The sequence below is a fragment of the Pteropus vampyrus genome, unplaced genomic scaffold (assembly GCF_000151845.1).
Source record: "Pteropus vampyrus isolate Shadow unplaced genomic scaffold, Pvam_2.0 Scaffold58, whole genome shotgun sequence".
NCBI lineage: Eukaryota > Metazoa > Chordata > Mammalia > Chiroptera > Pteropodidae > Pteropus > Pteropus vampyrus.
The window spans coordinates 5,826,098-5,850,391 of record NW_011888839.1 but is presented as its reverse complement, the minus strand read 5'-3'; the positions used below and the strand labels follow the sequence as shown (position 1 = coordinate 5,850,391).

At 33.2% G+C, this 24,294-nt stretch overlaps 1 protein-coding gene across 1 annotated transcript in view; it reads right to left on the bottom strand.

The window, feature by feature from the left end:
* Positions 1 to 24,294, bottom strand: part of ASCC3 (activating signal cointegrator 1 complex subunit 3) — a 266,182-nt gene that overhangs the window by 74,864 nt on the left and 167,024 nt on the right. Inside the window, exons 22-30 of the mRNA XM_011360723.2 lie at positions 22,197 to 22,351; positions 19,745 to 19,843; positions 18,583 to 18,751; positions 17,777 to 17,997; positions 16,320 to 16,405; positions 14,730 to 14,896; positions 14,473 to 14,618; positions 14,224 to 14,344; positions 10,604 to 10,746 (exon numbers count right to left, since the gene is read on the bottom strand). Of these exons, the coding sequence (XP_011359025.1) occupies positions 10,604 to 10,746; positions 14,224 to 14,344; positions 14,473 to 14,618; positions 14,730 to 14,896; positions 16,320 to 16,405; positions 17,777 to 17,997; positions 18,583 to 18,751; positions 19,745 to 19,843; positions 22,197 to 22,351 (1,307 nt within the window). The remainder of the gene's footprint in view (positions 1 to 10,603; positions 10,747 to 14,223; positions 14,345 to 14,472; positions 14,619 to 14,729; positions 14,897 to 16,319; positions 16,406 to 17,776; positions 17,998 to 18,582; positions 18,752 to 19,744; positions 19,844 to 22,196; positions 22,352 to 24,294) is intronic.

Sequence of the window (24,294 nt, the reverse complement as noted above, 5' to 3'; positions counted from 1 at the left end):
AAAACTGGACTGTAAGATATTAAAAATTTTTCTTTATTAATGTTTCTAATTTGATTCACTATGCTATCCCAGTGTAAGTGCTTCATATTTATTTTTGAGTATATTTTTTATGCTTATTTCCATTTTTTTTGGAGAGTTGAGATTCCAAGACATCCTTGGAGAGCATTTCCACATATTGAAAAGCTTTTAAAATGCAGAGAAAACTGATGAAAGGAACATTATAAAATTAATTTCCTAAAGTAGCATCATTTTAAATGAACAAATACTATAGTAATATGAATTAAAGAAGGATAACAAACAAAAGGTTATAAAAATACGATCAAATTTTACCACAAAGCTTTCAGCAAAAAGAACCTGTTTATAAGGTATTATTCGATGAAATAAACATTAACATTTATTTAACATTTAATTCTGTTCCAAGTACATTAAATGTATTAATGCATTTAATCCTCACAACAATCCTGTGAGGTTAGGATTATTATTATTCTTTTATAGATGAAAGGATAAGGTCAGAGGTTAAACACCCCATGAAGGTCAGGTAGCTTGTAAAGAGCAGTCAGAATTGAACCCAGGAAGCCTAACCCCAGAGTCCAAGCTCTCAATCACAATGCTACTCTCTTATCACCATATGAATGAGAAGGATATTCAAATAACTACTCAAAGTAATGGCATCATTCATTTGTCTTAAGGTTGGGCCTCACTGTTTTAGGCTCTATGCAAAAAACAGGTAAGATTTAAAGTAATGAGTAATATATTAAAGTCACACAGCTGGAGAACTCTATGCAGATAATTTGCAAATCTATGTATTCTTTATTGAGTGTCTCCCCTTCTATGCCTCAAAATGAAAAATATCTAAAATTATCTGTTATAAACTAAAACATCATCTCTTAGTATTTCGAATAGCACAGCTCTTGTTGGTTGCCTGTGTTTGATATTTTAGCTACTGACTCTACTCTGCTTTATTGTATTTCCATCCATGTCAAATTACACACACTCTCACTTTGACTTTTCTAATTTCCCTACTCAGTATGTTGTGTATAATTTCATTTACTGTGTGGCGGAGTGAAAGAAGACAGACTCTGAGTCAGCCGCCCTGATTTTAAGTTCCAAAGCTCCACTTATTCGCTTTGTGATAATGAGCAAATCACTTAATTCTTTTGTTTCAGTTTCTGTAGCTGTAAAATTGGGATAACAAACAATCTTCCAAGAATTCATGATTAAATGAGATAATATAAGCCTTTAGTTAACTATAAAGCACTCTAAACATACCCATTATTACTAAGCATAATAAGAGCTTTGCTTCTCTCTTCAAGAGGACATGCATGATTATTATCACAGGCAAAGAAAAAATGAATAGCCTCCTGTCTTACAGCTGTTCTTAATTATACAACTATTCCACGAGGCCCAAATGAATTCAAATACAGCAAATCTGTAGATAATGTCTATTTTGACAGTTAATATTCTGAGTCTAATAGTTGCTTTACTAGTCAGTTGTTAAAGAGGTCTGAGGCCTGATCAAAACAAAAATCACTTGAGGTGTGACTTTTGTATAAGCCAAATCTACTTTAGTTTGATTAAAAACAACAAAACCAGATCCTTAGAGTTGAAAATATAGTTGCCCTGAATTAAACTCAAATTAATTTCTCATAGTCAACATTCTCAAAGTCCATCTTCAAAGCCTGGTACTAAATTCTTACCTATAGAAAGAGGTCAATCTAAATATGCCGAATGAAAAAGCAAATGGGTAAAAAACCCCACAGAACTATAGCAAAATGTCATTAGTAGAAACCACCGAATCTGAATTTGTGATAATTTTGAGTAAAGCTAGACTATAGTTCATTTGTAAGTCTATGAAGCATTACTTGTAATAAGATTGGATGAGTTAGGTTTAGCTTAAGATGATAAACTTTTCAAATATCTAAAAATTCCTCAGCATTAAGCATGTGCAGATAATACCAATCTTACTTCTCATGAAAGTACTCTTTTTGGGCACCTATGCTACACAATTTTCATAAATTCACTTTGAAGCATTGTGTAAAATTATTAATTAGCACATTCTTTAAAAACATCCAATGTACAGTAGTCCTCCTTACCCATGGGGGATAAGTTACGAGACTCCCCAGTGGATGACTGAAACCAGGGACAGTATGTTTTTTTCCGATACATACAAACCTTTAACATAAAGGAAGTAGTACTTCACTCTTTTCTTTCTGACTTATTTCATTTAGCATGATACTCTCAAGATCCATCCATGTTGTTGCAAATGGCAATATTTCATCTTTTTTTTTTTTATGGGTGAGTAGTATTTCATTGTATATATGTTACTGATACGTTTTTAAAAAGGAAGTATTTACAGCTTCTCTTTAGCATATCTGAATTGCCAGCATCACTACTCTTGCACTCCAGGACCATTATTAAGTAAAATAAGGACTGTTTGAACACAAGCACTGCAATACTGTGACAGTTGATTTGATAACTGGGGAGAGTATACAGCATTGACACACTGGACAAAGAGTAGGTCAGCATAAGATTTCATCATGTTACTCAGAACATTTAAAACTTACGATTTAAAACTTACGAATTGCTTATTTCTGGAATTTTCCATGCAATATATTTTGACGGTGGTTACTGTGAGTAACCAACACCTCGGAAAGCAAAGTCATTGAGAAGGGAGGACTACTGTAATTTAAATGAGTCTTCTGGCTAATTAGTTTAGACTAACAAGGTTTAACTATACTGTTGTTCCAAGGAACTTTTATCTTCCATACTCCTCTGATTTTCATGTTACCTCTATCTGTATTCCTTCCACATCTTGCTCCAGTCAGAAAGCTATTCCCTCTCCAGATTCTTTCCACCCATCTATCTTCTAGTGGTACTGCACACTTTAGAACACAACTTACATATTTTGGTGCAGGGTCTTTAGGATAAAAGGCCTTATAGAACTCTAATTCATCCCCACTTTTAAGGACAAAAAAAAAGTTCTCTTTGACATGCTCTTCTTTTAGCTACCTGGACCTTATTTAATAGTGTGGAGGCAAAAAGGGTAACCCTGCTAACTGGTAAGATGGAGGAATAGAGACGGAAAATGTAAGCAAGACTAAAAAACAGTCTGATATTCAGCCAGGGTTCTGCTTTTCCACCCTAGATGTGACACCTCATCCAAGGTGTGAGTGACGAAACGACGGCACTATTCCGAGCTTTCAATCAGTAAAGCCACTCAGAAGAAAGGGAGTTCCCTCTGCTCTTTTATCTGTTAGTGCAAGTTGGCAAGCATCCAGATCCTAGCACTGTTCATCCTTGCATGTAGGACCAGACTGCAGAATATCTGGCGGAAACCAACAGACCATACTTGTTAGGTGCTAAATTTTAACATTAATTAAATTACACAGTAAAGATTCTAGAAGGAGTTGTATATCCTATTTGCTTCCATTTCCGTTCCCTCCCACCCATTTACCTCAACTCATTCCAAACTGGCTTCTGTTCACAACATGTCACTGACTCTGCTTGCCAAGTTCTTCCAGGACATCCAAGTGCCAAATCTCATGCGTGTTTCTCTGCTGTTATATCACTAACTCCATTAACATCTGATGCAGTCGAGCACTCCTTCCTTCCCGAAACCGTCTCTTCTACAGTGTTTCAGAACACTCGTTCTCACTGGCATCACTTTTGCAGTGATTTTTACCAGCTCCTCATTTTCTGCCTAAGCTCACCGTAAGAGAGCCTGCCCCATAAGGCCTGCCCTCTGATTCTCCACACTCTCTGTCTTAGGGTCTCAGGTACTCACCTGAGTTTAAAGGCAGCTTCTATCATGATGCTCCCAAGTTCATATGTTCATCTCACATCCTCTGTGGGTTTTACAGACTTCCTTCATTTAATTGCCTTGAAATCTTCACTTGAAAATTTCAGACATATGAATTAACATGTCCAAAATATAATTTTTTTAGCTTAAATCTGTCTCCTTCCTTTCCATTCTATACTCTCAGTTCTCTCCATTTTAATGCATAACACCATTATTTACCCAAATATTTAGAGTTAAGTGTGGAGCCATTCTTGATTCTTTTTTTTCCCTCAACTTCCATACACTGTCTATTATAAAGTACTACTGAATCTAGCCCAAAACATATCTTTCCTTTCCCACTGTTATCACCCTACGTGACCCCTAGGTCACCACCATCAATTCCACTTACATCTACTTCAGTCCACTTTCCACTAAACAGCAAAAGTGGTCTTAAAATGTAAATTGCGTTATGCAATTTGTGTAGCCTATCACCTTTTAATGTCCTGGAACATCCCTCCTTTAGAAACCTCCTTGGCTTGCTACTTTGCTTCCTTCAATTCTCCATTCAAAGATACCCTCATCAGAGAGGTATTCTCTACTTATATTAATGTATGACATTTTACTACCACTCTCAGCACTCTCTATTCTTTTTACCCTTTTATTCTTTTTTTCCACATGAATTATCACAAGTAGACATATGTCTATTATCTACCACATCATAACTAGAATGTTGACTTCATAAGATGGGAATTTTACCTAACACAAAGAAGGAGCTCGATAAATGTCTGTTTAATAAGTGAATCAATGACTCTCTTCCCATAGTACTTAGAATTAAAACTCAAGCTCCCTAAGCATGGGTCTAAGACCTTGTAAGAGCTGGCTTCTGTCTGTCTCTCAAACTTAACTGGTGCCACTCTCCACCTAGTTTAATCTGCTCCAGCTGAACTGATCTCAGTTCGTTTAGCATGCTGTTCCTTTCGCCTGAAATGCTGTTCCTTTCGCCTGAAATGCTGTTATCTTCTCTCTTGGTATTGCTAGCGTGTTCTTATGTTTTGGTTCTCAACTTAAAATGTCTTCTCCTTAGAGAAGTCTTCTCTGACCATTATTTTATTTAAAGAAACCTCCCATCTCCTAATTCTATTTCCTTTCTTATTGGTTTCCTTCACAGCAATTTTCAAATTTTGATATTAATTTGTTTAATCATACATATACATATTAAAATTTATATTTTCTTCACTTAAGCTCTGTGAGAATTGGGATCAGTCGGCCAGCACAATGCTTGGTAAGTTGTAGACATTCAACAAATGTTAAATAAATGAATACTTTACAAAATCTGGTAAGAGTTATGTATTGATTTAAGTTAGCGAATTATTATTTTATGGATATTTTTTAAAGGAGAGGAGAGAAAGAATGCCTGACTATGTGATACCACGTAACCTTGCACCTGAAGATTCTGATCATGCGCTAGATGTTATCTGATCTATTTAGTTATGTATTTAGGTATGTCTAGCAGTAGTACATCATTAGTTGAAGTAAAAGGACCAGATGGAAGAATATCATGAAAAGTAATTCATGAACACTACATGTGTGTGACTATTCTTGCCATACTATCCCTATTCAACCTACCTAGGCCCCATGTAGTACTTCTTATGTGAAGCTGACTAAGGGAGTAGAAAATAACAAATTACAAATGGTTAAATAAGATGGTGGCACCATATGAAGTACATTGATGTGGTATTACATCCTCTTTCAAGGATGACTCCAAGGAAAGAAGTAAAAGCTGAATGTCAAGTATTTCCCTGTCACTTTGTTGCAAAGTACAGATGATGTGAACTGATGATCCATATTCTGCTCTATAGTTACTGGATTAGCCAAATGATCAGGAGCTTGGCAAGAGTGCTACTGGAGGACATGTGGTGAGAAAGCCAGAAGTTTTATGTGGATGAACTTTTAGACTGGTCCCAGAATGACGGACTACCTATATCTTATGAAGATGCTTATCAAAAAGTTAACAGCAGTGTGTGAAATGCTGTTAATAGTCAAGTGGGCAAAATGACCACCTCTGAAGATAATCAGGCAGCCTCTCTCCCAGGCCTCGGTATTTTGTGCAATGGGTTCATATATTAAGTGGCACAATGATGGAAGAGATGAAGACTATGCATGGGATAAATAAGGAGTTTCATTTCCTCAGGCAGATCCAGCTACTGCTACTGCTCAGTGCCTAACATGCCACCAATGCAAACAACCCTGGACCATTATGAAGTACCTTACCTGTGGGACCAGAGAGCTATTTGGTAGTATGAAGACTATATTTGACACTTTTGGTTACTGAAGGGATATCTATTTAGGATGATATCTAAAATGGACACTGGAATTTGATTCTCTTTTCCTGCCTATCAGGTTCTGCCAGTAACCTCAAGTAGGATTACTGAATGTCTTACACATCATTATGATATCCCATACAATAATGTTTCTGACTGAGGAACTCATTTCATAAAGATTAATAAGACAATGGATGCTATGGGATCCACTGGTCTCACTATGTCACTCATTACTCAGAAAAAGCTGGCTTTATGATTAATGACTCAGCTGAGAGACATACTTTGGCAAGGCTGGAGTGCTATTCTGTAGGATGAGGTGTATGCTCTGAACTAGTAATCATTAGATGATACTATTTTTCTTACTGCCAGAATGTATAGTTCCAGGAACCAAGGAGTCGATGTGTATGGATGTCTTTTGCAATTGCTGCTAATAAACCACTTGGAAAAGTTTTGTTTCCTTTCCCTATAACTAGCTCTGCTAGTTTGGAGGCTTAATAGCCAAGAGATTTTACACTTTACTTAGAAGCTGAAACAGCCACATGGCCATTTGGGGCTCTCAAGCTACAGAGTGGACAAGCAAAATGTGGTCATAGTATAATTTAGTTGACTGATCCAGATGAAGAAAGTGGGCTGTTGCCACACTAAGGGGAGAGAAAATTTGGATAGACCGCAGAGAAATATTTTCACACTACTGTATCCATTCAAAAAATTAATCAGAGCAAAGCTCTATAAAAATCCAATTACCAATGTTTCAGTAATGTGGGTTTTGGTTACTTCACGGGATAAAGAATATTAGTTAGCGTAGGAGCTGGTTGAAGAAGTGTACAGGTGATGAACTGGAGATGTAGGTCTGACCCCCTGAGCAGTTGCAGAAACAAACACTGTGGCCTCTACCCTTGCTTCCTTGCTATCTCATATACACACTAATATTTTAAGTAACATATTTTATATATTTTAACTAATTTTGCTTCTCTTTCTTCTCCCTACCCTCCACTGTTAAATACGGCATGTGATTATTGTGGGTAACTTTATAATTTAGTTACTAGTTAGAGAAATATTGAGACAGGATTGCAAAAGAACCAGAGGGTGTCTGGATATAACCAAGAGATCTAAGACTAATGGAGTCGATGATGAAATTTTCAGTAGTTTCCCTTGGGGAGAAATGAGTGGATTGGGAATATATGAGCAAGAATTGCATTTTTAGGAGATTTTTTTTTTTTAAGTGTAGGTATGGAGAGAATGGTGGATGCATGGATTTGGCTAGCTAAAGAATATAGCAGACCTTTGCTATTTGTAGCTAGTAACTGAACATTTCCTACAAGAGAGGCCAAAGAGGGGAAGAGATAGTCCTATTCCCGCTGCATGCTGGTGACAAAAGCTCAGGCATTTGGGCCTTTCCATCTTTGAGTTGAAGCTTGAGAGAGTGATGCAAAGACCCAACAACAGTCTGAGGTTATTGGTGGAAATGGTGGCTGTCAAACCGAGAATCTAAATGACATGGCAGTATGTGCCCATGAACTTTTGAAATCACTGCAAGAAGTCTTCATAATGTCAAATATGAAAGATAACTTTCGGGATTTCTTAACGCTGCAATGTAATTTCACAACAATAATATACTCGAAGGAGTCTTTCTGTGTCCTAATACTTTACTTTAAGAGTTTCCTGGGTTAAGAAGATAGTAGGATAACTCATCTTACTTTTGCTAAATAACATAATAGAACATGTATATTCTTCCTTACTCATATTCTTTCCATCTTCTTCAGAATTGCACTAGTTTTCTTTTCTTTCTTTCTTTGTCCCCTTCCCTTCTACCACCATATCTAGAGACACTTCCTAACTTAATGCTATTCAACTGCAGGATGATTTTGATGCTGCTCTATTCCACAGGTACTCTGCTCCACAGCTGCCAGGATAATTGCTTCTGTGCTTAACCTGCATCCTTACCTTAGAATGCTCAAGCTGTCAACACTAGTGTCCTACTCAGAGTACCTATGTCCTGCCACAGAAAACCAATCTGATACTGCACAAAAAGCAGCAACAGGAATAGCACTAAACTTCCAGCCCAGGATGTTGTGGAAAGAAATTCTTACAAAGATTAAGTGCTAAAAAGTCCTCCTATTTCAAGTTAATTATTTTAGGGGATTCAACAATAGAAACATCTGCTTTATAGTAAGTTTTGGTATAATCAGATCTAATTTGCATTGTAATCAGTTGCAAACCCACTGAAATTTTTATTTTAAAGGTGATTGCTTTTAGAGGCAGTAATGAAACAGAGTCCGAGTTATCTTCATTTTGAGATGGGCTTGGTGAAACAAAATGACATAATTTCTAGCTGTCCCATTTATGGCAGTGAAATTCTTTACAAAACAGCAGAAACTATGCACGTAAATTCCATGGTTTATAATTAGGCTTTGTGATAAATTTTTGTGTTGATAAAAAAACACAAAACAGAGCAGTGATTTTATACAACGGCTGAGCTGTCCATAGTTCCTTATGTTTTGTATATTAAAATGGAAGAAAAGTACTAGAGTTATATTGTAGCTGGGACGAGCACATGAGGTTCACATTTAAGGTTAATGTGAGGCACATATGTGCTAAATGCACAGCCTCTATGTACATACTTCAAGCAAACATCCCAAAATGTCTTTAATAGGTATGTACTTTGTACCTTGACTTCAAAGAAAAGTCTCCATTTGAAACACTTTTAGGAATAGAACAATTTAAGCCTAGATCGATGTTGAAGATAAACTAAACTGTCAATATTCCAGACATTTATTTTTCAGCATTTGCCTAAGTCAAGATATTGTTTAGACATAACAGGGTGATTATTGGGGCACGCCAAGTAAATAACACAGGACAAGAAACATTTTGACAAAATTATTTTGATTTTAAATTATTATCTTGTATAAATATTTAGTATACATAGACAAGTAAAATCAAGTAAGTAATGGTGAAACTTGAAAGATAAAATGATAGCTTTCACTCTACATCAAGGAGTCACATGACACGTTTTACATGAAATTAATTTTGAGGTCTGCTACTTGTTAGTAAATAAGATAATCTGTAGTCCTATGTAAGAACATTTTGAAATATTAGTTAACTATTATCAGTTAACTAATATTTGTTAACATATTACTATAATATACACAGTAATATCCAACATGTCTACTAACCCTAAATGAGTCATGAGAAGTAGAAGTGGGGGGAAATACAAACTGTTGTAACTGGATACTATAATAGATATATATATACCAAATATAAATCTATGGAGGGAGGAGGAATATCTACATTTAGAGGTAGTAGAAGAAATCACAAAGAATCATGTTAACAGACTGTATCATATAAAATCAAAAATCTTCTATTTGTAAAAAGCTAGTAAAATAAAGACATCCGATAAACTAGAACAATTAACCAATAAAGCAGATGAAAGATTAATATGTGTGTGCATATATATACACATTTATATAGAAATATAGATGAGAAAAATGATATATAAAATTTTATATATGTATATATTTTTTTAATTGGCTAAGGCCCATACAAATATATAATAAAAATGCTGTCCTGCAACAGATAAAGCCCAAAGGAATGAAGAAATAAAAGAGAGAAAAAGAAGACAATTACTAAATATATATATGAAAAAAAGTTCAAGTACACAAAAATCAAAGCATACATTAAAGCATTAAAAGAACGAACATTTTATCTATCATATATCAATAAATTATAACAAATGAGGATGTAGTAAAACTGTCACTCTCATATACTGCTGATATTTCATACATCAATATTAACAATATCAGGTGGTATGGCCTTTTTGGAAAGTAATCATAAAAAGTTACAAAAATGTCCAAATTACTTGATCTATTAATTTTAAACTTAGAACTCTACTCTGAGGAAATAATTCTAATTAAAAAACCCTATAGTAATAAAGATGCATGACTATTTAAGTATAGCAGAAAACAATAATGGAATGGCTACATAATAGAATATAATTACATTGACAAAAAAATTATAATTGCATAAAATTTTAATGATGGCTATTACTTAGCTAAAAGATAAAAACAGCTTTTAATTTTTACATACTTAGCTTTCTAAATTTTTAAAAATGGTCACGGTATTATATATTTTATAAAAATTTAATTTTACAAAATTGATTATAAGTTCCTAGAGGGCAGTGAACACCCAAATATTATGAAAAATTAGTTGAATATTAAAATATACACAGGCGATTATGTTAAAAGGAAGAAATATGGGGATAAAATGAATATAAAAATAAATATTTAATGGAAAAATACTAGAAGAAAATACATAAAAATATTAATAGTGTTAAGGTGACGGTATTAAGCATTTCTTCTTTCCTTTATTTTTTTCCAAATTTCCGTAACATTGCACTAACCTTTTAGTATAGCTGAAAACTAAACATAATTAAATATGTAATTTACATTACACTATAATACAATTAATCTGACAAGTATGTGTAGGAGAGATAAAATATACTGCTTACCTCTCTTTCATCCATATTCAACCACTGCTTTGGATCTTCTTCCGTAGCCAGAAAGGCTATCAATTCCAAAGCAGTAAGACGAGTTTGACGTCTCGATGAGACAAATATCAAAACAGGTTTGGCTGGAGAATGGCTTCTAATTGCTGTTGAAAAGTTGTGGAAAATAAAATGGTAAGCCACTTACACTGGAATCTGAATTTATTAGGTTATCAAATAGATACATGGAAGCTAATGTTGTACATGATTTAAGTGAATTCTTAATTTGGTTCTGCAATTTAGCATTATTTGAACTACTAGATGGATCTAACAGCATATTTAAGAAAAGATAGTAAAGGAAAGGTCCCTGGACCTACCTAAGGGAACTTATTGCCTGGGGCAGGGAATATTTAACTTTGTCAGCTCCCAGTTCTGTTCTGAGCTGCTGAGGAAGATGATACTTAAAAGCTGAGATTCTCCATTAATAGCTGTATTTAGATACAAAATCTTAGGTTGTATTTTCTGTTTCTGAGTTATGTTTCTGCTTGCCTAACAAATGATATTACAGTTAACTGTGGAGAGAGTCAAGTTCTGCAGGGTGATGAAACCTCTCTAAGAAGAGCCACAAAAAAATTCCTTTTATTTTTGTCCTGCTACCAGTACATGGAAAATTAAGAGTTCATATCACTAAAATAGTAAGAGATAAGCCAGAATAACGTTTTCCTCTTTTTCTAAAAACATATGTGTAAGGTTTCAAGTGGGAAGATAAGAGAGTATAGACGAGAGCTGGAGAGAACACCGTGACTGAATCTGTATCGGCGTGATGGCACATGGATAGTTGACAAGACAGAATTTAGTAGTTTGAAAACTGGGTCTTGAGACTAAAAAAAAAAACCAAGAAAACAAACAAACAAACAAAAAAACACGTTAAAGAGCCCCATAAATCATTCGACCTAACTGAAAAGGACGTTTCTTTGCTATACAGAGGCTTCAAAATAATGGTAAAATGGCGCAAGTAAAATTTACACTTATGTCTACCCAGCTCTCTTAAAACAGCCAGAGATACTTGTATTTCAGTTATTTACTATTGATTTTGTAAATGTGAAGCACAAAATGCTTCATTTCAATCATTGATATGCAATCAGACATTCCTTAAATATATATAAGCAATCTCAACAATACATATTATGAAAAATAACATCTTATTTCTCATTCACAGTTTACCAGATTACAGAATATAAATGGCAATGCTTTGATAAATCATATTATATAATATTTAAGTACAATATTACACAATGTTTAAAATACACATATTAGTACAATATTGGTATCATTTGTACACATAATCATGAATGAATCTGTCTTTTTTAAACCTGAACATTTAATGGATTTTTGCTGCTGCAAGAACAGGTGTGCCTGAACAGCTCACAGCAGATTTATTGTTCATTAGTGATTTTGTACAATGCTTCTGTGGAGGTGTAAATAATCTGAACTGCCAAGAATGGTCTCTAGTTCACAATCAATACTTTGCTTCTGTCATAAGGCTAATTACAGCAGCTAAAAAGTCACCTCACAACTGTCACCTCACAATCAACAGCAGTTCACATTAGAGAATTTATTTTGAAGCTTATTTTTAATTGATGTAGTAAATTTCCTTATGCAGCCTAAACAAAACATATCTTTATAAAATAAGAATGTTATTCTTAAATCTTTCCTGCTTTCCTAATTTGTTAGAAAGAGAAAAAAAACAAAATACAGAAACAGAAGCAAAAAAAGTACTGAACTTATTTAGTAAGTTTTGTGGTTTCTGGTAAAAAAATAAAGATGATGTGACTTTGTTTTTGCTGTGGCTATGATCTATCATTTGTTCAAGGTACTACCATAAGAAAACACCTTAATAGATTTTTAGATTGACTTGATTACTATTTAAAATTATAGGTATTGGCTGCAAAACAGACACACGGACCAGGGGAACAGAATCGAGAGTCTAGAAGTAGACCCATATTTACATGGGCAAATAATTTTTGACAAAAAAGCCAAAAATATACAGTGGAGAAAGGAAAGCCTCTTCAATAAATGATGCTGAGAAAACTGGAAAGCCACCTGTGAAAGAATGAAACTAGACTGTTGTCTATACCACACACAAAAATTAACTCAAAATGGATTATGGACCTGAATATAAGACCTGAAACAATAAAATGCATTGACGAAAACATAGGAACTAAACTCAAGAACCTTGGACTTAAAGAGGATTTTATGAATTTGACCTCAAAGGCAAGAGATGTAAAAGCTAAAATAAATGAATGCGACTACATCAAACTGAAAAGCTTCTGCTCAGCAAAAGAAACCATCAACAAGGTAGAGACAACCATCCGAATGGGAAAATATATTTGCAAGCAACGCCTCCGATAAGGGCCTAATATCCAAAATATACAAAGAACTCAAACGACTCAACAACAACAAAAAAAAAACAGATGATCCAATCAAAAAATGGGCAGAGGACCTGAACAGACACTTCTCCCTAGAAGGTATACAAATGGCCAACAAATATATAAAAAGATGCTCAACATCGCTAGCTATTAAGGAAATGCAAATCAAAACCACAATGAGATACCATCTCACACCTGTTAGAATGGCTATAATCAACAGGACAAGTAATAACAAATGTTAGAGAGAATGTGGAGAAAAAGGAACCCTTGTACACCGTTGGTGGAACTGCAAATTGGTACATTCACTATGGAAAACAGTATGGAGATTCTTCAAAAAACTAAGAATCGATCTACCATATGATCCAGCAATCCCTCTACTGGGTATTTACCCCAAAGACCTGAAAACTCATATCCATAAAGATATTTGCATACCGATGTTTACAGCAGCATTATTCACAGTGGCCAGGACATCGAAGCGACTGAAGTGTCCTATGATGATTGGCTAAAGAAACTGTGGTACATATATACAATGGAATATTACTCAGCCATAAGAAGAAAAGAAATACTGCCATTTGTGACAACATGGATGGACCTTGAAATAATCATACTAAGCAAAATAAGCCAGACAGAAAATGTTGAAAATCACATGATATCACTTATATGTGAGAATATAAACCTAAAAGCATCAAATGAACAGGACAAACAAACAGAGACTCATGGACATGGACGATAGACTAGTGGTTATCTGAGGGTAAGGGGTGGGGCAGGAGAGGGGAGATAGATGAGATAAAAGGGGTCAAATATAGGGGGGGTAAGGGAAGAGTAAAGTGGGTAAAGGGGATCAAATATATGGTAGCTGAAGGAAACTGGACTTTGGGTGGTAAACATACAATGGAGTATACAGATGTGAAATTATAATATACACCTGAAAATTAGATAATTGTATTAGCCAATATTATCCCAATAAACTTAACAAACAAATAAAATTATATACATTCATTCTACTACAAACATATTATCATTTATAAATCTCATTTTTAATAATTAATTCAACATATATTTATATTCCTTAACAGTTGAAGTAAATAGTTTTAGATATCTGTAGAAGCTGGAGCAGTATCATCCTTTCAAAGAAACCCAAATTATTTAGAATAAATTTAGAGGATACCATACCAGATGGTTGCTATTCATTCCAAGAATCTATCTGAAGCTTACCTTGAAATGTAGGCTTATTCATACTAGCCATACGGGGACAGTAATGTTGACCTGGGAAGCCTTGAATGTGAACTTCCAGTGGAACTGGGCGTACTGATGGTCGGAAGTTGAACAAGCCCATCTAGCATAAAAATGACAGAGAAACTACTTGCAGTTTTTACATTTAAGTTTATAATGTTATAGTGCCTTCTTCACGCCGCCACCTAAGCCCACATTATTAAAGGCCCAATTTATCAATCTTCTACATACCTGACGAATATTGAGCCAGTCAGCAAGGTCTCTGGCATTGGCTAATGCAGTGGATAGTCCAATTATTCTAACAGGCTTTTCTGTGTGCGATGAGATGAAATTTGTTCGAGAGACAATGACTTCTAGAACAGGGCCTCTTTCCTCCCCTAGGAAATACAAATAATGCACATTAATCATTTTAACAAATCCTGATCTGCCGGCTGATGCAGGTATGAGAGTCGAATTTGTGAAATGGTTTCAGATACAATGGTACTCACCAAGCAGATGGATCTCATCTATGATGAGAATAGTGACTTGCTTTACATAGTTCCTATTTTGCCAGCTTCTGCTGATTCCATCCCATTTCTCTGGTGTGGTGACGATAAGGTCGGCTTTGGCAATGGATTTCACATCAGGAGTCACATCCCCTGTTAGCTCAATAACTCTGGAGGGAAATAAAAATGATCTCTTTAACTTTTCGGGTAGCATATGACCTTGGAAAGGCAAAATATAACTTTCAAAATAAAATTTTATAATGCTTAAAACAACTTTATCTCCCTTTGCTTTCTGAAATTTTCTGAGTTGAGTCTAAAATATGTTTCTTAAGGATTTTAAGATGATTTCCTCCTATAAAATAAAAGACATATAAATTCAAAACACTGACAATCTAACTTTTATGCAGACGTAAAAAAGTGTCAAAACTTTCCTTTATGTTTACACAATCTCTGCCCTATGTGATTTTAGAGATGAACTCACACCTTTTCCACATGCTAAAATAAACATCTTTCTTGTGAAGGAAAGTGTTAACTTATTAAGACTAAAGAAGGCATTAATTAAGAATATAGTTATGTGTAAGCTTCATTTCTTAGGTTGAAATTTTCTATATAAATTACAGGCAAATTCAAATATATTAGGACAAAGAAGAAAGTTGCAGCAAATATGTGCCACCTCACATTGAGCAGATCCCAGTTTTATAGTGAGAAAAAGAGAAATCTAGAGGCTAACTCAAAATTTTGGAAAATCACTCAATAATTTTTATTTCTAACACGTGAAAAACAAAACAAAAAAGGACAAAATTATTTCCTCCTAGTGTAGTGTTCCAAGTTTTTACTTATTTTTTATTAATTTTCACTTTTACTTATTTTGAATATGTAATACATTAATATGGTTCAAAGAATATGTGGTGAACAGTCTCTGTAACATGTCTATTCTCCAGGTACCCAGTTCTCATTCTGAAGCAATCATATATTTATATTCTTCACCATTTTTGAAAACAAAAGGTTTTTAAAAACCTTTTATTTAAAACGCTTTATTTAAAACATTTTAAACAGTATCTCTAGAGATCATTCCTTCATTATATAAAGAGCTCTTTCTTTTATAGAGTGATATAATATTTTGTGCTGTTTGAATATACCATAATTTATTTAGTAATGCTCTATTGGACAGTTGGGTTATCTGTAATCTTGCTATTAAAAAACAATACTACAATGAATAACCTTGTGTAAATATAAATATATTTTTAAAAGTCATTTTCTTCAAAGAATTTTTATTGTTTGGTAAATTGCTTACATGGAAAATGTCGTCTAAGTGGTTTTTGAATAACATAAAAAATTTTTTCTTTTGTTTGAGATTTAAAATTTTTGAAAAAATTATCTTGCCAATAAAAATATTCCTATTAAATAATTTAAAGAATTGAATTTTTCAATCTTAAAAGAATGAGAATATTGACAACATTTTAGTAGTAGTTACAATACCTTTACATAACAGACTATGGAAATCATTGTAAAAGCATTTGAGTTTTATGCAAATCTTTTATTTGTCCTTTTAGATTATTCAAAGCATATTTTCTGAAAAAAGTAAGAACTTACTTTTTACCAAGTTTTTCTTCTATTCTAACTTTCCAATCATCCATTCTCTCACGTACTAGGGCTTTTAGGGGTGCGATATATACTGCCTAAAAAGGGGGGCAAAAAGACTCTCATGAAAATAATGACAGTAGTTCAAATAAAGATAAACTCCATAAAATTTATCAAAATGTCACAGTGTGGATTTAAATGTATCTTTTAATACAGAAAGACTTAAACTTTTAATGAGAAAAAATCATTAACTTAATTCATCCAAAGTAAGAGAGAGATATAATACATTCATCCAAAGTAAGAGAGAGACATAATACATCATAAAAATACTGACATAGAAAATTTTATTTTCTAAAAAGCATTGAAGGTAATTTTTTAAAGGTATTTTATAATGAAATTATCTTGTAACACAATGTAACAAAATTTTAACAATCATGAGAAATCTTTTAGAGAAAATTAGGGTTCAGATGAAAAAAGTTTTTCCTGGTATTATGATCAAGAGTTATCTGAGTTATAACTCTTTCACAAAAAAAGTTACTAATTGTGAAATTCTGAAAAGAAATAGTCTGGTTGTTTAGATTTTAATGTAGATTTTATGGAAGATGCCAGTTGTGTATCTTAGGTGTTCCACTTTTTGTTGTTTTTTTAAAAAACTGGTCTTATAATCCAAATTTACATACAGATTATTCACTGAAAAAAATTCTTTCTTTTATAAAATGTTTCAAATTTAGAGTAGAGCTCTACTAGTGTTTTAACATGACTTCTAATGGATTAATAATCACACAATAGACTAAAAAGTGGGAAAACTTAAAGCTTAGGAGGGAATAAAAGCCACTAACTGGGAATCATTGAAAAAGGAAGTTGAAACATTTCTGAAATTATAAATGAGCAGGAAAATAGCACATAATTCCAATCACAGCACATGGATTCGCTTTCTTAAAAAAACAATGTTTTTAAAACTGAGTGCTTCATATTTCAAGAATGCTTAAAATCAATACTTATTTGACTTGTCATGTTATTTACATAACTAATGATGTTATGTCCACTTTGAGAAAAGTGGAATAAAAAGCTACATCTACATTTCTTGGGTATCATCAAATGGTATCTGTTAAAGCATTAGCATTTCCTTCACAGTCAAATGCTTTAGATTATGAATCATTATATATCTTATAATACAACTATGAATTAGGTATCTTACATTGAAATTGCCAATAAAATAATAGATATTTTATAATGATGAAAGGACATGTGAGCACCAATATGTACATTAGAAATTGAACTAGAGGACTCCAGAGTTTAAGGTAAATTTTCCTGTAGCCAATTATTCTAATACTGATCTCCACCCTTGCCCCCCACCAATCTCCAAAGCTATTCACCGAGTCCTCCCAGTATATTTAGAACTGGTTAGTTTACAGATTATGAAACACCTTTTCTAACTGAATTTAAGCATGTGATTCTTTCAAACAGACCTTTGAAGTAGGGTACTTGTTGAAGACTCTGAAAATGGCTAATTCAGCTGCAACAGTCTTTCCTGATCCAGTAGGTGCTCCAAGTAGAACATTGCAGTCTGTGTGATACAGTGTATGAAATATTTGTGTCTGCACGGGATTAAAGTGGCTAAAGTTGTATAGCGCTTCATATGCTTCACACCCCAAAGCTGTGATCGGTAAAGGCTGAAGATCCAGTAATTCTGAAAAGATGCAATGCTACTGTTAAACAATAACTGGGAAATATGCACAATACTGATTACTATACCTTAGGAATAAATCAGAACAATCCTTAATTCTTCAGAGGTAAAAAGTGCTTAACATAAATTGTTATATACTACTTACAGATCTTTTTTCCCTGTTACCACATTTGTAAGATATACACACTGGACACTTTTCTGGGGGGAATTCCACATAAGCCAAATATAATGCTATACCTTTCTTTTTCAATCAGGAAAGTAATTTGAATGATAGGGTTTTCAAAGTAATTTGGAAAACATTCATGTTATAGGATAAAACTAAATCTACCTCAATTTGTAGAAAAATGAAAACCATATGCAAACTTCAGTACTGGAATGGTTACTATAAAAAATTACTTTTGATCTGTTAGACAACTGATCAAAGTATACTGGTCAAATGAAAAGTTGCTGTAGCCAATGGAATTACACTAGTTATTATAAGTTGGATTTTGATTCGGATTCAGACGACTTTAAAGCGTAGATACTTTCGACATTAACTAAAACAACAATTTTGGAAAATCAACAATTCATTACTGCTCAATATGTTACCTGTATGAGGAGGATGTCTCTCTGGTAGAATCAGATGTTGAAAGTTGATAATACATACGGCCTCAGCTCCTAACCATCTATCAGACACTGCTCGGATGTAGTATTGGGAAGGCAAAGGCTCAAAAATAGGAATTGTAAATACCAGTAGTTGAGCTTCTTTACTGATAACCTAATGTGAAATAATGTTTAAAATGAAAATGGATATTCTAACATCATAAAGGTCTTATTAGTCTATTGTTAAGACAATGGTATCTACAGCAATATTTACTAAAAAAATAAAGAAGATATCTTAAATTTCTAAATAGCTAAAATAGTCAGGTACTTCAGAAACTTGCGGGTTGTTCTCTCCTGAAGATACCTGATATAACAGAAGGTTAAATTTACATTCAATTTACCTTATCTACATATGCATATCATTAGATATTAAAAGGTTACCAATTAGATTCATTATCAGAATTTCCCAAACTTTATTCATTCCATTACCTAACTTAAGTAAATAATTTTTACCAAATTATTTACTTAATATTTTTCTTTACATTCTAACACTATCTTAAGTGGAAAAACAGAACCACCTGGCCTAAATAGAAGGTAGTCATGAAGACAAATGCAATGAAAACAAAACATTGCTATAAAACTCTACTGCCCACCCAAGGCTCCTAGTCTGAAGCTTGTTTTCTCATTGATAAAAAGAGAAATTGCAAATAAAGTATCAGAGTTAGACATGCTGGCATCAAACTGAGTCTTTCTCTTGGGGTTTACAGAGAATTTAAAAAGGAATGTCCTTTTTACAAAGCGATTCAATACTATTTAGAGAACTGTGTTTATGTAACACCATAACTTATTATTATTATTTTTATATTATTTATCCCACCCATTTGATATTCCACCCTGCTGGAAACCATGCCTTAAATCATGATAAAGATTACAACTCAATTTCTCAAAATAAAATCACATTGAATATATCAATACTATAACATTTAATTATTGCTTTCTTTTAAAACCACACAGAAATATGTGTGTGTGTGTGTATGTGTGTGTGTGTATATAAAGCTTTAATGACACTATAAGTTATAGAGAAATAGGTAAAAGCAAAAATTGTTAGTTTATATTTTCTCTTTATGATATCAACATAATAAAGATATAGCCATACATATATATTTACCTGTTTTTTAAGAACTAGAAAATACTCTGAATGATAAATATGATCATTTGTAGGATCTTCTACCCAAATCCACCAGGGTTCTCCTACTGTACCATGGACCTAGGAAAAAAAAATATAGTATCCTAATACTATATATTTGTAATTCAAGTAAGGGATACTGTTGATTGCATACCCAGCACCCATTCCCCACTCTTTTGAACAGCTTTATTAATATATATTTTACATAACAAAGTTTAAAGTATAGAGTTCAATGGTTTTAAAGTATTTACAAAGTTGTGGAACCATTCCATAATCTAATTTTAGAACATCTTCATTGCCCCAAAAAGAAACCTTGTACCTATTAGCAGTTACTACCTATCTTTCCCTATCCATCCAACCTCTAACACTTGTCAAAAATCTCTCTCTACAGACCTGTCTATTCTGGACAATTCATATATATGGAATCATTTAATATGTGGTTTTTTGTGACTGGCTTCTTTCAGTTGCTATAATGTTTTCAAAGTCATTCATATTATAGTATATACGTATATCAGTACTTCATTTCGTTTTATAGACAAATAATATTCCATTGGAAAGATACTATCTGTTGTATATGCATTCCTCTCTTTTTTTCTTCTTTTTTTTCTATAATAAAACCCAGTCTTATTCAATATTCATCTCTCTTTCATGTGACTCAGGAGAATGTGACCTCGTTTCCTGGGATAATTTTGATTAACATAAGCCAATTAGCTTATGATTTCCCCCTGACGATAGGTTGTTGTAAAGGATATGACTAATACTAGCCCAATCAGACTGAAGAGTCTTATGGCCCATGCTCTGGGCTGGTGCAACTGGGTGTTTCCCTCTCTCTTTAAATAAGAACAAAGAAGCATGAAAACATTTCAGAAGTAGGTAACAGCATCAGCAGGGCAAAAGGATGGAAAGGGCCTGAGCCCTGAATGATGTGATCAAACAGAAGACTCAATCATCTTTAGGGCCTATTTTCCTGTAGACCTTTTATTGCGAAAGATAATATATTTTCTAGCTTAGACAGTTTGAGACAAGTCAATTTTCTATTGTTGCAGTCAACAGCATTCTAGCTAAGAGAGTTAACTATACAAACAATAAATATTCTATCTTACTAATAAATTAAAACAAATTATGGGAGACTTATTATGGATACTGACAGAAGAAAACTAAAAAAAAAAAAAAAATGAAACTTTTATGCATTTCAAAACCATTCTATTAAATACAAAACTTGAAATATGAATTTATGGTTAACTATAACTTTATATTTTATGTAAATTTTTTAATGTAGAAAAATATTAAATATAATTTTATATCACCCAGTCCTCACAGAAATTCTGTGAGAAAGGTAATTATTATTAGAATGTTTGCAGATGAGGAAACTGAAGGAATTAAAGGTTAGCACACTTTAAGACCGATGGTAGATTTCAGTAAGAACTATGGTGAGTAATTTTCAAGCACGCTGTTGAATAAAATTCATTTACCCTAAAGATGTACTAATGTCATGTAATGCAGAAGGTATCTACTTACACATAACTAGACCTTACAATAATCATGTAAAGTAGGCATTGCTATACCACGATTACTGATTCACTAGTCTTTTCCACTGGCTTCTTGAAAGAAAGGACTGAGTCTTATTTGCCTTGTATCTATAATCTCTACTCTACTGTACTCTCTATACTGTAACTGGTACAAAGTAGACCTTAAAAAATATTGATTGAAAAAGAGAACCCAGAGTGGATCTTCATATATGTAAATAACATCTAAGGTATTGAAGAAAGAAGGGTAAAAACAGAAACAGGAATGTGATGGGAGCCAAGGAAGGACGTTTTCAAGAAGGACTATGTATAATGCTGAATGTTCAGAGAAGTAAAGAAATTAACCAAGAAAGTAAAGAAAGTAACTAAGAAAAAGCATTTATTATGATGATCACTGAGGTAGTAGTTCATCTCAGCAGAAAAGAAACAGGTGACTAGGAAGAAATGTGTAATACTCTTTCTACAAGTCTAATGGTAAAGAAAAAAAAGAGAATGATAGTTTGAGACACATCAGGATTTAAAAGGACTCTCAGCATGGAGAATCTTGAATTTTTAGTAGGCTAAAATGACAGACTAATTATAGATGGCAAAAATGAAGATAACCTAGAGAAAATGAAAGGAGAGAATTAAACAAAGCTACTAGTGAGTTGAATCCACTAAGTCATTGTTTAATGTTGAAATTTTAGGTTTCCTAGATGTTCTGAAGAGTTCTCATTGGTTAATATATTAATATACTGCATGGTTTTCTTGAGAATTAGGGTAAATATTACAATGTTTTTAATGAATCTTTAATATACATATTTTTAGACAATTTTCTGTATGCATTGAGGACAGATGTAAGGAGGTGTAATCGAACCTGCAGCAGAGACATTTCTGCTTAACACTGAGATAGGTACTGTCACTTCTACCTGATCACTCCAAGTGAAGTCGGCACAGACACTGAGCGTCACTCGGAGGACAGTCCGTGTGATGGGCTGAATGGATGCTTCCATTGTAACAGAAGGAATCTGATGAACACACTGTTTGACCTTGAGTCCAATATTCACATGATGCAGCATGTGACCTGCAAGGAAAACATCACATAGAAGAAATGTGTCCAACAGAAAAAAGCAATATAATCTGACTTGTAAATGGGATTTCAGAGAAGGTGATTTTATTGCCTGTTTTATGATTTGCTATGTAGAATAGTTGACATTCTTGACCTGGCATGTTTGAATATTTTGTAATAGTTAACTTGAATTAGCAATTCATAGCTCTGAAAACCAGTATCAAGGTTTCTTCAGCTATTAATAGGGTTCTTAAAATTACTGAGACTTAATAGTGTTTAAACTACTATAAACAGTTCCTCTTTTCTCTTACTGAGTTTATGACACATTATAAAAATATTTAGTATTTTTTGAAATCAGCTATTAATTTTATTCAAGGTCTATTTCACAACTCGATAACCACGATGGAAAAAGCTGTAGTAATAAAACACGACTCACCCATCCATACCCATTTCCAGAAAACATAAAGAAAAATACTAAATATGGTCAATCTAGCACGAAATTAACCATTTATACATATTTTGATAAATGATCAGATTTTGAAATACAGATATGTATAGGAGTCCCGGGAAGGGGCAGGGGTCACAGATGTGATGTACTGTAAACATTTTCCTACTCTAGCTCAAGCAACTGGGTGGAAAGAGATGATATTTTATGGTATCAATATTTCTTATATGTATTGGCTCTTCGTAATATAATTTTTAAAGCACATTTATGAATAAATCAAAATGTTTTAAATTTGAAACTAAAGTCATCTTCCTAATCTGATAAAATATTTAAATATGTTACCCCAATGTGAGTATTTTCAACTTCTCTATTTAATGTCCTTAATTTCTCTCTATTTTTATTGATACTTCTCTTCTTCCATTCTGTGTTGGAAGTATTCTTCTTACTACTAATGAAATAATGATCTCAGCCTCTCTTCACATCTCTGGACCCTTTGCCAGCAGTAATCCTCTCTCTTATTTCTGTTCAGCCTGATACCCTTCATGTGTAATGTCTACCCCATTGAGAATTTGAAATTACTTAATCAATGTTTGTTCAACAAAACATTAAGGTACATGGAAATGTATGTAGGAATAATTTTTCAATTTTATGTAACAAAAACCAGAAGGCCAAATGCTATTTACACATGGATAACAACTGGGTTTAAAGATATGTATGTGTGTAATGATGAAGTTTAATTAGAATCTCTGAAGAAATGTAGTTTAATGTTGACATAATTTTTTTTGTAATACTGCTGATATACATAACACAAGACTTTGAAATGAGTTAAATATTGAGAAATAAATTGAGAATAAACTTTATGACAAATTCTCATAATTTATATCTGAGATTTTATCTGTAAAATACTCAACTTAAGGGTGTGACAATCTAAACTCTGTTTTAATTGCTAATTCTTTCAAGTGATTTCATAAAATTTGCAGGGACTTCTGTTTGAATTTAGATAAATGAAAAAGAAAGTTCATAAAAATGGTAAAAATTAATCTCGAGTAATGTGAAAATTCACAATAATTTTTTTTTTTTTACATCTAGTAAAATATTTTATGTGCACAGAATAATACATTAAAATATTCTTGTTTCCTTCTTACCTATTTCATCTTTCCTCATGTCTTTCAGCTTATCCACAGTAAGATTTTTTTCTTCTAATCTTGTTAGAATGTGTGGTGGTAAGACTGAAAACTGTCTCAAAGGGCTAGCCCAACCCCAAAGCCTCTTGTCAATGACTTTACTAAGATTCAGGAGTTTGTAGGTCATGGCAGGCCAACGTTTCCTCAGAGCAATTTCAAAAAGAGCACGGACAATTCTAGCTGCATTCTGAAGAATAAAAAGGAGGGACTGGTGGTTAGGCAACATGTACTTTAACATCTGTCAATAAATTTATTATTCAGACTCAGTTTCAAAAGAAGTATGTCAAGTTGCATCTTTTAATTGCGGGCAACATCTATTCTTATATAAC